The sequence below is a fragment of the Molossus molossus genome, unplaced genomic scaffold (genome assembly GCF_014108415.1).
Source record: "Molossus molossus isolate mMolMol1 unplaced genomic scaffold, mMolMol1.p scaffold_m16_p_10, whole genome shotgun sequence".
NCBI classification, from domain to species: Eukaryota; Metazoa; Chordata; class Mammalia; order Chiroptera; family Molossidae; genus Molossus; species Molossus molossus.
Genome location: NW_023425345.1, coordinates 79010491 through 79023241, shown reverse-complemented (window position 1 = coordinate 79023241; position 12751 = coordinate 79010491). Strand labels below are relative to the sequence as shown.

Below are 12751 nucleotides of genomic sequence, written 5' to 3'. Positions count from 1 at the left end.
TCACATCTTCATTAGTTATTCAGTTGTGATTGGTGATTTTTTTTAATAGTTTGGGAATTTCTACTTTTGCTTTTTGGTGAAACAGAGATGGGAAAGTAGGTGAGAATCATAGCTCTTCACTCATTGAGAAGGCAAATGCCACCAACAATCAAAAAATCGCACATAACTCAGAAATTACGACACATTAGCTTGCAAATGTACAAGCATTATCTCATTTAATGCTCACAGCCTCTACCCTATGAGATCTGCATTTCACTGAGAAGGAAACCAAGGCTTAGAAAAGTACTTGGTTGCACAGTAAGCAGTAGAGTTAGAATGAGAATCCAGGCAATCTTACTGCAGAGCATTAACCATTAACCATTATGCTATATTACCTCTAAAGCCCAAGTTCTTTATTTACTCATGTGATCCTGGGAAATTAACCTCTCTGAGCCCATTTCCATATCTGTAATAAAAAAAATGAAAGGACCTTTGTTATAGGGCTACTGTGAAGATTAAATATAATAACATTCTTGGTATTCAGATTCTTAGTATCCAGTTTCTATTTCTTTCCCTATAATTTTTTTGGACATTTTAGCCCTGAAAAGTTAGACAGTGGGGTTTCTGCTGAATTGCTTGACTCAGAGACAGTGGGGTTCCTTCTGAAATTCTAAAGATCCTTTGAGAAGGAGAAATAATTGTACAATTATTTTAAAGCAAAACATCACAAAATTTTGAGAAAGACTTGAACAGAGATAAATGGCTAGATTCCAAGGCCACTTCTAAAATGCTCTAAATCTTAGCTTCAATAAAGGTGACTAAACTGGATGGTAGATTCCCATTATGAATTTCTATGTGAAAGTAATTTAGAATCAATAGCAAGTTGAGCTTTCCCTTGGTAGATCTGTAGAAATTGGGCAGAATCTGCCATTTTCAGAGTTTGCAGATTCTCTTTTAGGGCCGCTACAATTCAAGAGGTTGAAGTCAGTGGCTAACTGTTCTAATAAACTTTGCATCTGGGTTAAGAGAAATGGAACAAATATGTACTGGATTTAACTTTCAAAGAACAAAATTAAGGTTCTCAATTTCTTCCACTGTTGCTGATAGTTTTGTATCAAGGCTCTGTAGAGGCTGAATTTTCAAAAAGCAGAGGCTCCTGACTTTTTCAAAAAGTTATTCATTCTCCTCCTCCTTCCCAAACAAAGAAAGAAAAAAAATGTGTGTGTGTGTGTGTGTGTGAGTGTGTGTGTGTGTGTGTGTGTGTACCTCCATTTACCAAAATCAAAACCTGAAAAGATAGGGAAAAGGATGGGAAAGTGTATGTGATCATTATTCTGGTCCTTGGGCCTCATCCCAGGTGAAAGAATCAGGCAGCTGAGCCGATAGCAGAGTTATACCTCACAGAATCTCAAGCAGATTCTTAGTAGAAGGTGACTATGGAGCTGCTTTATATAGGAGAGTGTCTGCTACAGGTTTTCTTCCCTTTAATTGGCTGTAGTCTGACACAAGAAACAATAGCCAACATTGTTGGTGGAAATGTAAAATGGTACAGCCACTTTGGAAAATAGTTTGACGGTTACTCAAAAAAAAAAAAATTAAACATAGAGTTACTGCATGACCCAGCAAGTCTAATCCTAGAGGAAAACTGAAAACAGGTGTTTACACAAAAACTTGTACATAAATATTTATAAAATTATTATTTATGATAGCCAAAAAGTGGAAACAACCCAAGTGCCCACCAACTGATGATTGGATAAACAAAATGTGATACATTGCTACAATGGCATATGACTCAGCCATAAAAAAGAATGAAGTATTGATACATGCTACAACATGGATGAACCTTGAGAAACATTATGCTAGTGAAAGAATCCAAACACAAAAGGCCATGTGTCATATGATCCCATTTATATGAAATGTTTAGAAGAGGCAAGTCCATAGAGACAGAAAGCAGATTATTGGTTGTAAGAGGCTGTGTAGAGGTGAGGATTGGGACTGACTACTAACAGGTACCATTTTTCTCTTTGGTGTGATGGAAATGTTCTGGAATCAGAATATAGTGATGGTTGTTCAACATTGTAAATATGTGAAAAGCCACTGCATTGTACACTTTAATGTGGTTAAAATGGTGAATTTTATGTTATGTGCATTTTATCTCAATTTTTTTTTTTGGTATGTGCCCCTAGTGGTAACCGAACCCTGAACTCTCTGGTCTGCAGGCCGATGCTCCAACTGCTGAGCCAAACCGGCCAGGGCTCAAAATTTTTTTTAATTGAAAAGAAAAGAAAAAAGAAACAATAACCAAGTACCTGGATTTTCAATCCCAACTTTCAAAAACTCACCTAGGGAGGAGGGAGTTCCAGGAACTACCCACTCATCTTGGTATTCTGTGTACCCTTATTTTAACAGATTTGATTTTCTTAGTAGTAAGAAATATTTTTCTCTGGATGCTCCCTTAACAATTGCCCCTCCCCCACCTCCATGCTTAGCACTTTTATGTAATGTTATTTGTAGGCAGTTTTAACTTATGTCTTCTCAAGCAGTTAACAGTGGTGAATATGTTTGCTTTCTATCTCTCCATTAATCACTGGTTGATGAATACCAAGAGATTGCATATACAAATGGACAATGACTAGATCATAGTATAAAAATAGAACTTTCACCCATAAACTGCTCAAGAAACCAACCACTCATCTACAGTAAACAGCCCAGGAACCCAGCCTGCTTTAAGTCAAACTTACAGGAAGCTATCTCTCGTGACAAACCAGGAAGCTAAACAATAACTTCTGTAACAATCAGCCCAAAGTGGCCATGACCTGATTAATAACTGACAACTTCCCTAATTTTTGTCCCTGCTTCCAATGTCCCTGGACCAACGAAAGAAATCCAAATATGCACCCAATAAAGTACATAGGATGCCCACTTCTAGTTGAACTTCCTGCATCTGCCCCATGCCAACAGCCTCTAATCAGGGCATACCTGAAGCCTTTCTGTCTCCCACTATTATGCTGTCCCACTGCTTTGCCTGCTTTTAGATGCTGAAACACATGTAATGTTGGCTGACTCACTCACTATGTCAGACTCAGAATAAATAGCCTTTGCTTTTCTTATTTAGTTGATCTTTATTTCCAAAACACAGATATATTGTATACATATTTACACACTCTGCATTCCCTATTCCTTTTCAAAGGAATGGAACCCTCTCACCTGAGAGTTACCAGAGTTGTGAATAAAACCAAGGAAGAGCCCTGGCCGGTTTGGGTCATCAGTTAGACCGTCGGCCTGTGGTCCAGAGAGACCCGGGTTCGGTTCCTGCTAAGGGCATGTATTTCAGTTGCAGTTTGTCCCCAGCCCTGGTTGGTCGTGTGGGTGGCAGCCACTCGATGTGTCCCTTTCACATCGATGTTTCTCTCTCTCTCTCACACATCCTCTCTCTCCCTCCCACTCTATCTGAATAAAAAATGGGAAAATGTCCTTGGGTGAGGATTAAAAAAAAACAAACCAAGGTAGAGAAGGAGCTCTCTAACCAGTTGAGGATTGTACCTGAAGCCCTCTTTACCACAGGATTCTCCCAGGAAGTACCCTCAAACTCCTTTCTGATCAGTCCCCTCCCCTTTCAGACAACTACTTCTCACTTGTATCACCATAGGTTAGTTTTCTTTCATTCTTGTAGACTCATACAATAGGTATTTCTTATTTGGCTTCTTTCACTCAACAAGGTATTTTGGAGCTACATTCATGCTGTTTTGTGTATCAGTAGTTCATTCCTTGTTATTGATGAGTGGTATTTCATTGTGTAAGTATATCCCGACTTGTTTATCCATTTTCCTGTTGATGGGTATTAAATTAATCCCAGTTTTCAGTAGCATGAATAAGCTTGCCTTGAGCATTCTTGTATAACTCTTTTTATAGATAATGTTTTCATTTATATTGGATAAATTTCACCTCGAAGCGAAATTTCTGGGTCATGTGGTAAACACATTTAACTTTATGAGAAACTGGCAAACAGCTCTCCAAGGTAGTTACATCATTTTTTATACTTTCACTAACAGTGTATTAGAGTTCCAGTTGCTCCACATCCTCGCCAATGTTTGGTGGTGTTGGTCTTTGATTTTAGCAATATAATGAGTATAAAATGTGATCTCATTGTCCTTTTAACTTTTATTTTCATGATGATTAATGATGAAGAACATTTTTTTCATGTGCTTATTGGCTTCTTGTATCTTTTGTTAATTGCTTATTCAAATCTTTTGATCATTTTAAGTGAGTTGTTCTTATTATTGATTCGTTAGCTTTTTATGTGCTGTGGATATAAGTCCTTTATCAGATACATACATTTTTAATTTTGGTGAAGTCCCATATATCAGCATTTTTTTCCCTTATATGATGGGCTTTTTTTTTTTTTTTTTTTTGTATCTGTCTGAGAAATCTTTGCCAATCCATAAGATTGTGAGGATATTTTCTTTCTATGAACTTTACAGTTCTGGGTTTTACATTCAGGTCAATGATTCAGCTCAAATTAATTTTTGTGTATGAAACTAGATAGGAATAAACCTGGGTGGTTATCCAGTGTTTTAGCACCATTTGTTAAAAAGACTTTCCTTTCTCCATTGAATTGACTTGATGCCTTGGTTGAAATCAGTTGATGTAGTATATTTGTGGGTCTATTTCTGGATTCTATTCTGTTCTCTTGATCTATTTGTCTATACTTATACCAATACTACATTTGTCTTAATTGTTGTAACTTGATAAGTCTTGAAATCAGATAGTGTAAGCCCTCCAAATTAAAAAAATATTTTAAAATATTGTGAAATAATATTTTAAGAGATCATTTTCCTATTCTAGATGCTTTGCATGTCTTTATATATGTCAGTTTCTTCATAAAAGCCTAGAATTTTGATACTGATTACATTGAATCTATAGGTCCATTTGGGAAGAATGAGCATCTTAATTATGTTGAGTCTTCCAATCTATGAATATGGTGTAGTTCTTCACTTAAGTCTTCTCAATTTTTCCTCAGCAAAGTTGTGTAGTTTGTAGTGGGGTCTTGCACATCTTTTATAAATTTATTCCTTGGTATTTTATACCTTTGTAATTTTTTAAAAATCATTAAATGATAAGTCTTTAGACATTTTCTTTAACTTTGTTTTTTTTATGGTTAATGCTATTAAAACCTGAATAATTTATATCGTTATATCCAGCAAACCCAAAAAACATTGATATACTTAGTACTAAAGCTACATTGAATATTATTTCATCTTTTCTTGAGGTATTAGCTGTGTGTCTTAGGGGTCAGTATTATGAAGATTGTCTATCCCATGCTATAAATTTTCAGAAGGGCAACTCAGTAAAAATCTAAACTCAATATATGTCAGAAATAAGAGTGTCTTTTGAATGGGGCCTTTCTATGCTCATTTTTAGATGATTATTATTTTTTAAATGTAGTAGTTGATCTAATTTATTAGATGTTATGAATATCAGCCTGGGAATTTTAACCAAAAGTGGCTTCTCAAAGAAATATACTTTATATGACCTGAGATAGTGGTTAACAAGTCATTCTTACATACACAGATGTTTGTACAGTAATGCAGCCAGGAATTCCCAAGAAAACAGTTTTTTTCCTTTCTATTTCTTCTGTAGTTCTGCCAAACAAACCCTAAGGTGAACCAAATGTCTGACTCAGTGAAAGTTTGATGAAACATTGTGATGGGATAAATTATAATCAGCCAGGAACTTTCTTCTGTATGGTTCTTAAAATCTAAATATATATATAAGAACAGAAAGGCTTTCTGATGTAGCTCTCCAGAGGTAATTACTTTCTTTTTAACACTGGTAGGATCATTCTGATATGGATCAGATGGATACTTCTCTAGCTTCATGTACACATGTCTCTTCCCTGGCCTTTGAGTGACGCTGACATTCTCTGCCCTCTCACCTTTACCATGGAAAGGGCAGCCAACTTTATACATGGATAATATGTTAAAGTGGACAGCATGGTTACTAGAAAGCTAGGTTTTAAGCCATCCCATTCATCCTGATCTGATGTAGAATATTCAGGTTGCCACAAAGAACACAAGCAAAGGATATTAAGAAACCCTCTGCTGTAATCTAATATACAGGTATTGCCCACTGTGAGCATGTGAAAAATATTTTGTATAACAATCTGATGGTACTTTCTGCCCTTTTTCTTTGGTTGGGAATTTGAACCTTGCAGGTTGACTCATTACGATAGCTAAACCTGCCCAGCCGGTGTGGCTCAGTGGTTGAGCATCGACCCATGCACCAGAAGGTCACCGGTTCAATTCCCGTCCAGGGCACATGTTGGGCCAGATCCCCAGTGGGGGGAATGCAGGAGGCAGCCAGTCAATGTTCTCTCTCATCAATGTTTCTATCTCTCTCTTCCTCTCCCTTCCTCTCTCTCTAAAATCAATAAAGAAAAAAAAAAGATAGCTAAATCTTACCATACTTCTTTACAATGGCTTGGAAGAGATTTGGGGTAGAACTTGCTAACATTCAGTTAGGCCCAGGTTTGGCATTTGGAAGCAACAGTTTCCTACACACGGAGGTAACACTGTTTATAACACTCAGTGTGATCAGAGATGTGGCCCTTAGTGAAATTTCAAATAGAGGCGAATTTGACTTATTTTATCATATGGTCCAATTCCAGTTAAATGCTGCAGATATGAGACTAGGCCAGGAAAATTCAGGGTCATACTTCTGATGGCATTGCCTCAGGGGACCTGGTATTTTTATGTTTGGAATTAAGCAGATGAGGTATTTGGGTCCCAGCCAGACTCTTGGGTTCATTGTAGATTTGTATTAACTTAAACGACTTGGTCTTGTCATCTATAGAACTAAGGATGATCCGTGGCCAACCTGTATCATTCCACTTCTTGAGGTCAGTAGGATTGTAGGGTGAAAGTAAAAAATTTAAGGAAGAACATATAGTTTTGCTCATAGTCTGGACTATTGATCTGGTAAGGTCCAGCCTCAGTGTTTATAAGACTTTACTCACCCCGTTTGTTCTTTTTTTTTTTCAGGCTACAACTGAAGTGGAAATTAAAAAGAAAGGTCCTGGATCTCTCTTAGTTTCCATGGAGCAATTGGCCTCCTATGGGCGGAAGGACAGGATAAACAGTATACTGAGTGTTGTTACAAATACACTGGTAGAAGGTATGTGCCCTGTGCTGTCAGTCCAAGCTGCTGAGATACAAATACGTAGTATGCATGATAAATATAATCCCTACCCCTTGATCTGAGTTCTGCAAAAATTGTCTCTAAGCTTTAGGAATAGTGTGCTGGTTATAGAAACCAGCACCCCAAATCTGCATGCAGAGAATCCAATAAGGACTTCCAGCTGCTGCCAGCATTGTACACAGATAGGTAATAATTATGAAGGAATGATGTAAGTGTGAGCTAGAGGATCTGAAGAAGTCTCTGTAACTGTCATCATGAGGAGTCAGTGGGCGATGTGAGGCGTAAAGGAATGTAGACTGAAGAACTGTGAAGATATAAGATGATGGAATTCCCCTCACACTCTCTACCCCCAAACATACCTTCTTTTCCTTTTTAGCTACTCACAGCGCTTGTGGTTTTCCCTTAAGGATGACTGTACTGTGCATTTTGATTGCACCTAATTCTGCCCCTCTTCACACACCCTCACATATCCATAAGTATATTTGCTGTGTGACTAGGTAAGCTGAAACCCCTCTTCCTCCCGCACTGTGCCACCGAAAGAGCAGCCGCTGTTGCATCATAGCATGTCTGCAGTGATGTCGCTGTCAGTGCCCGACCTCAGAATTAGGTGGGCCCTCCACGACACAGCCCGGCGTGCTGAGGAACGCCTGAGGAATTTCCATTTGCCCACCGTCCCCAGCAAGTGCTCGCTTTCTGTCCATTTGGGGTCTGCATGCCAGGCTCCTCTTGCTTTCTTTGGAGGTAGATTCAGTGCTGAAGTTTTCTCTCACAAGGTTCTGATTGATTCTGCATGTCTCCTCTTCACTTGATTCGTGTTGATTTAGCTGACTTGTCCCATCAGAGATCCAATTTTTCTTTCCAATTACAGTTGACATACAATATTATATTAGTTTCAGGTGTACTATGTAGTGATTAGACATTACATAACTTACAGAGTGATCACCCAATAAGACTAATACCCATCTGACCCCACACATAGTTATTACAGTATTATTGACTATATTCCCTATGCTGTACTTTACATCTCTATGACTATTCTCTAACTACCAATTTGTACTTCTTGTTATTTTTATTTTTTATTGATTTTCAGAGAGAGAGGAAGGGAGAGGGAGAGAGGGAGAGAAACATCAATGAGAGAGAAGGAACATCGATTGGCTGCCTCCTGCATGTCCTCCACTGGGGATTGGGCCCACAACCTTAGCATGTGTCCTGACCGGGAATCATATCAGCGACCTCTTGATGCATGGGTCGACGCTCAACCAGTGAGCTACACCGGCTGGGCCCAATTTGTACTTCTTAATTCCTTCATCTTTTTCACTCTGTGCCCCAATCCCAGGCCTACCCAGCAACCATCAGTTTGTTTTATGTACGTATGAGTTTGTTTCTGTTTTGTTTATTTTGTTATTTAGATTTCTCATATAAGTGAAAATATATGGTATTTGTCTTTCTCTGTCTGATTTATTTCACTTAGTATAATGCCCTTGAGATCTATTCATGTTGTTGCAAATGACAATATTTTATTCTCTTTTTCTTTTTTTTTATCCTCATCCGAAGACATTTTTCCATTTTTGGTTCAGATACAGTGGGGGGGAGGAGAGAAACATCAACATGAAAGAGACACATCAAGTGGCTGCCACCCGCACAACTAACCAGGGCCGGGGACAAACTGCAACCGAGATATATGCCCTTAGCGGGAACCGAACCCGGGTCTCTCTGGACCGCAGGCCGACGCTCTAACCACTGAACCAAACTGGCCAGGCAATATTTTATTCTTTTTTATGACTAATATTCCATTGTATATATGTACCACAACTTCTTTATTAATTAATTAATTAAATTTTTTTTTTTTAATCCTCACCCACGGACATTTTCCCATTTTTTGTACAGATAGAGTGGGAGGGAAAGAGAGGAAGAGAGAGAGAGGGAAACATCGATGCAAAAGGGACACATCGAGTGGCTGCCACCCGCGCGACCAACCAGGGCCGGGGACAAACTGCAACCGAGGCACATGCCCCCAGCGGGAACCAAACCCGGGTCTCTCCGGACCGCAGGCGGACGCTCCAACCGCTGAGCCAAACTGGCCAGGGCTAATTAATTTATTTTTGTTACAGATGTTTCTCCTTTTTCCCCCACTGATTCCCCACTCCCCCTCCCTCCCTGCCCTGTCCCCAGCTGTGTTGTCCATGTCCATTGTTCATGCATATATGCATATAAGTTCTGTGGTTTATCTCTCCCCCACCTCTCCCTCTTCTGGGGATTGTCAGTCTGTACCCCACTTCCACGTCTCTGAGACTACCCCATTCCTTAGACTGTTATGTTCATTATATTCCACAAATAAGTGAGATCATATGATACTTGTCTTTCTCTGTTTGGCTTGTTTCGCTTAGGATAATACTTTCCAGGTCCCTCCATGTAGTCTCAAAGGATAAGAGATCTTTCTTTCTTACAGCTGCATAGTACTCCATTGTGTATATGTACCCCAGCTTTTTTACCCATTCGTCTACTGATGGACATTTGGGCTGTTTCCAGATCTTAGCTATTGTAAATGGTGCTGCTATGAACATGGGGATATATAAATTCTTTCTGATTGGTGTTTCGGGCTTCTTAGGGTATATTCCTAGAAGTGGGATCACTGGGTCAAATGGAAGTTCAATTTTTAATTTTTTGAGGTAACACCATATTGTTTTCCACAGTGGCTGCACCAGTCTGCATTCCCACCAGCAGTGTACTAGAGTCCCCCTTTCTCCACACCCTCGGCAACACTTGTTGTTTGATGATTTGTTGATGGCGGCCATTCTGACAGGTGTGAGGTGATACCTCATTGTTGTTTTAATTTGCATCTCTCTAATGATTAGTGATGTTGAGCATTTCTTCATATGTCTCTTAGCCATTTGTATGTCCTGTTTGGAGAGGTGTCTGTTTAGTTCCTCTGCCCATTTTGTAATTGGGTTCTTTATCTTCCTTTTGTTGAGTTGTATAAGCACTCTATATATATATTGGAAATTAACCCCTTATCTGATGTATCATTGGCAATTATGCTCTCCCATACAGTGGGTTGCCTTTCCATTTTGATGATTGTTTCTTTTGCTGTGCAGAAGCTTTTGAGTTTGATGTAGTCCCATGTGTTCATTTTCTCCCTTGTTTCTGTTGCCTTAGGTGATGTATCAGTGAAAATTGTGCTACGTATGATGTCTGAAATTTTGTTGCCTATAGTTTCTTCTAGGATTTTTATGGATTCATGAGTCACATTTAAGTTTTTTATCCATTTTGAGTTTATTTTTGTGTATGGTGTAAGTTGATGGTCTAGTTTAATTTTTTTGCATGTAGCTGTCCAATTTTCCCAACACCATTTATTAAAGAGGCTGTCTTTACTCCACTGTATGCTCTTGCCACCTTTGTCAAATATTAATTGAGCATATTGCCTTGGGTCCATTTCTGGGTTCTCTATTCTGTTCCACTGGTCTATATGCCTGTTCTTGTGCCAGTACCAGGCTGTTTTGGTTACAGTCGCTTTGTAGTATAACCTGAAATCTGGTAATGTGATCCCTCCAACTTTGTTCTTCTTTTTCAAGATTGCTGTGGCTATTCAAGGTCTTTTTTGGTTCCATATGAACTTTTGAAGTATGTGTTCTGGTTCTGTGAAGTATGTCATTGGTATTTTGATGGGGATTGCAATGAATCTATAGATTGCTTTGGGTAATATGAACATTTTAATGATGTTAATTCTTCCAATCCATGAACAAGGTATATGCTTCCACTTTGTTATATCTTCCTCTATTTCTTTTTTCAATGACCTGTAGTTTTCTGCGAATAGGTCCTTTATTTCTTTGGTTAAGTTTATTTCTAGGTATCTTAATTTTATTTTGCTGCGATGGTAAATGGGATTTTTTTTTTAGTTTCTCTTTTTTTGTGTGTGACCAATGTAAGTTATTTATTTAAGCCATCTCCTGCCATAAGCAAAGAGACGAAAAATCAGTATGTTCTAGTCATCATTTTATACTAGGAAAGAAGGTCAGCTTAAGGTCCCATACACTTTTCTGGTTCGTGTGCAGAGTGATGGTCTAAACCAGTGCTGAGGTTTCCATGTGTAGTGGTCCAGATTCCCTTTATTCATTTTCATAGCCAGTTGGAAGCGGATTCAGATGAGGATTATGGAATAGAGTATGGTTACCATCTCCCCAGGGAAAGGGCTTGGGCCTGTTGCGGAGATGGGGGTAGGCGATGAACTCGAGTCTCTCGTGCTCTCCGTGGTGCGACTCGGAAGGACGTTCAGCATGCTCACTCCCACCCCAGGGAGCACCACAAAGTAGGTGAAGGCCTTCCACATGCGAGCTGAGCCCTTCTAGCTGTGGGCACCACTCAACATAAGCCGTGCCAGCTGTGGCTGGAACCGACCTAGGAGCCTAGAACCCCGGGAAGCAGCTGCTGCCGCCATTTTTGACCAGGACCCCACAACTTCTTTATCCATTCTGTTACAGACTGTTCTTGAGACCTCAAGTTGCTATTCCTCAGAGTTCAGACACCTAGACTAACCCAGCAATAACCAGAGTCTCTGATATAGGGAGACTCAAAATAATCCTGGTGTCCTTGGGACAAGTTTTCTATTGTTGTTAATCCTCATGTGAGGATATGTTTTTCATTGATGTTTTTAGAGAGAGTGGAAGGGAGGGAGGGAAGGGAAGAGAGAGAAAGAGAGGGAGAAACATCAATGTGAGAGAAACACATCAATTGGTTGCTTCCTGCCCCTACCAGAGCCGGGAATCAAACCTGAGACCCTTAGGTGTGCGGGTGGATGCTCTAACCACTGCTCAGGGTAACTAGTTATTTTTTGAGTTATTTAAGTCCTACACCACTGTGTGTGTGTGTGTGTGTGTGTGTGTGTGTGTGTGTGTGTGTTGGGCAAGGGCATCTGTGGTGAGGGAGGATCCCTAGAAAGGAACTCCTTAGAGAGTTTTACATCCACGTATGGGCAAGGAGTTACACTTTACCTAGACTAATCTGGAGAATGTATCAGGTGAAAAGAAGATTGAGCCAACTGCTTTCAGCCGCCTGAACAACTTCAGTTATTCCTGTTTTCTTTCACTCCCGTCGAGATCCTTGCCTGATAGAACATCTTTAACCTTTGTAGCTTATATTTAAGGTTGCAGTTCATAACTGCAGATCATGACAGTTCCAAGACAAGAAACACTAGTTTAAGAACCTTGATGAATTTTGTTCTTTACTTGAAGACCGAGACAAGATTTCTCTGAGTATCTATGGCTGTTGGGAATGAAAACTAACAACCTCCAAAAGGCATATTTTATTTTTGGCAAAGACATCAGAACAGGAGAATAATCACTGCAATGCAGCAGTTAGTTATTGATTACCTCAGAGACCTAGCGTGGGGTCTGGCAGAAGTAGATGCTCAGAAAATGCTTGTTGAACTGAGGTTTGCTGAGCGTGGAGTGGTGAGTAGTGTTGATGCGGCAGGATTGCTGTTGGAGGCCTAGTGCTTTCGTCCCTCTCCTGAGTTAGATCTAAATCACTGGAGCATTACTGCCTTTCTCTACTCCCTTTTCTTCCTCTTATCCCTCTC

The 12751-nt window shown here is 39.5% G+C and overlaps 1 protein-coding gene and 1 pseudogene across 5 annotated transcripts in view; one reads left to right on the top strand and one right to left on the bottom strand.

The window, feature by feature from the left end:
- Positions 1 to 12751, top strand: part of SCN8A (sodium voltage-gated channel alpha subunit 8) — a 184698-nt gene that overhangs the window by 116090 nt on the left and 55857 nt on the right. For all 5 annotated transcript variants that reach the window (XM_036252944.1, XM_036252942.1, XM_036252945.1 and 2 more), the window contains exon 13: positions 7020 to 7152. In XM_036252944.1, coding sequence (XP_036108837.1) covers positions 7020 to 7152 — 133 coding nt within the window. The remainder of the gene's footprint in view (positions 1 to 7019; positions 7153 to 12751) is intronic.
- Positions 11283 to 11611, bottom strand: LOC118624559 (annotated as a pseudogene).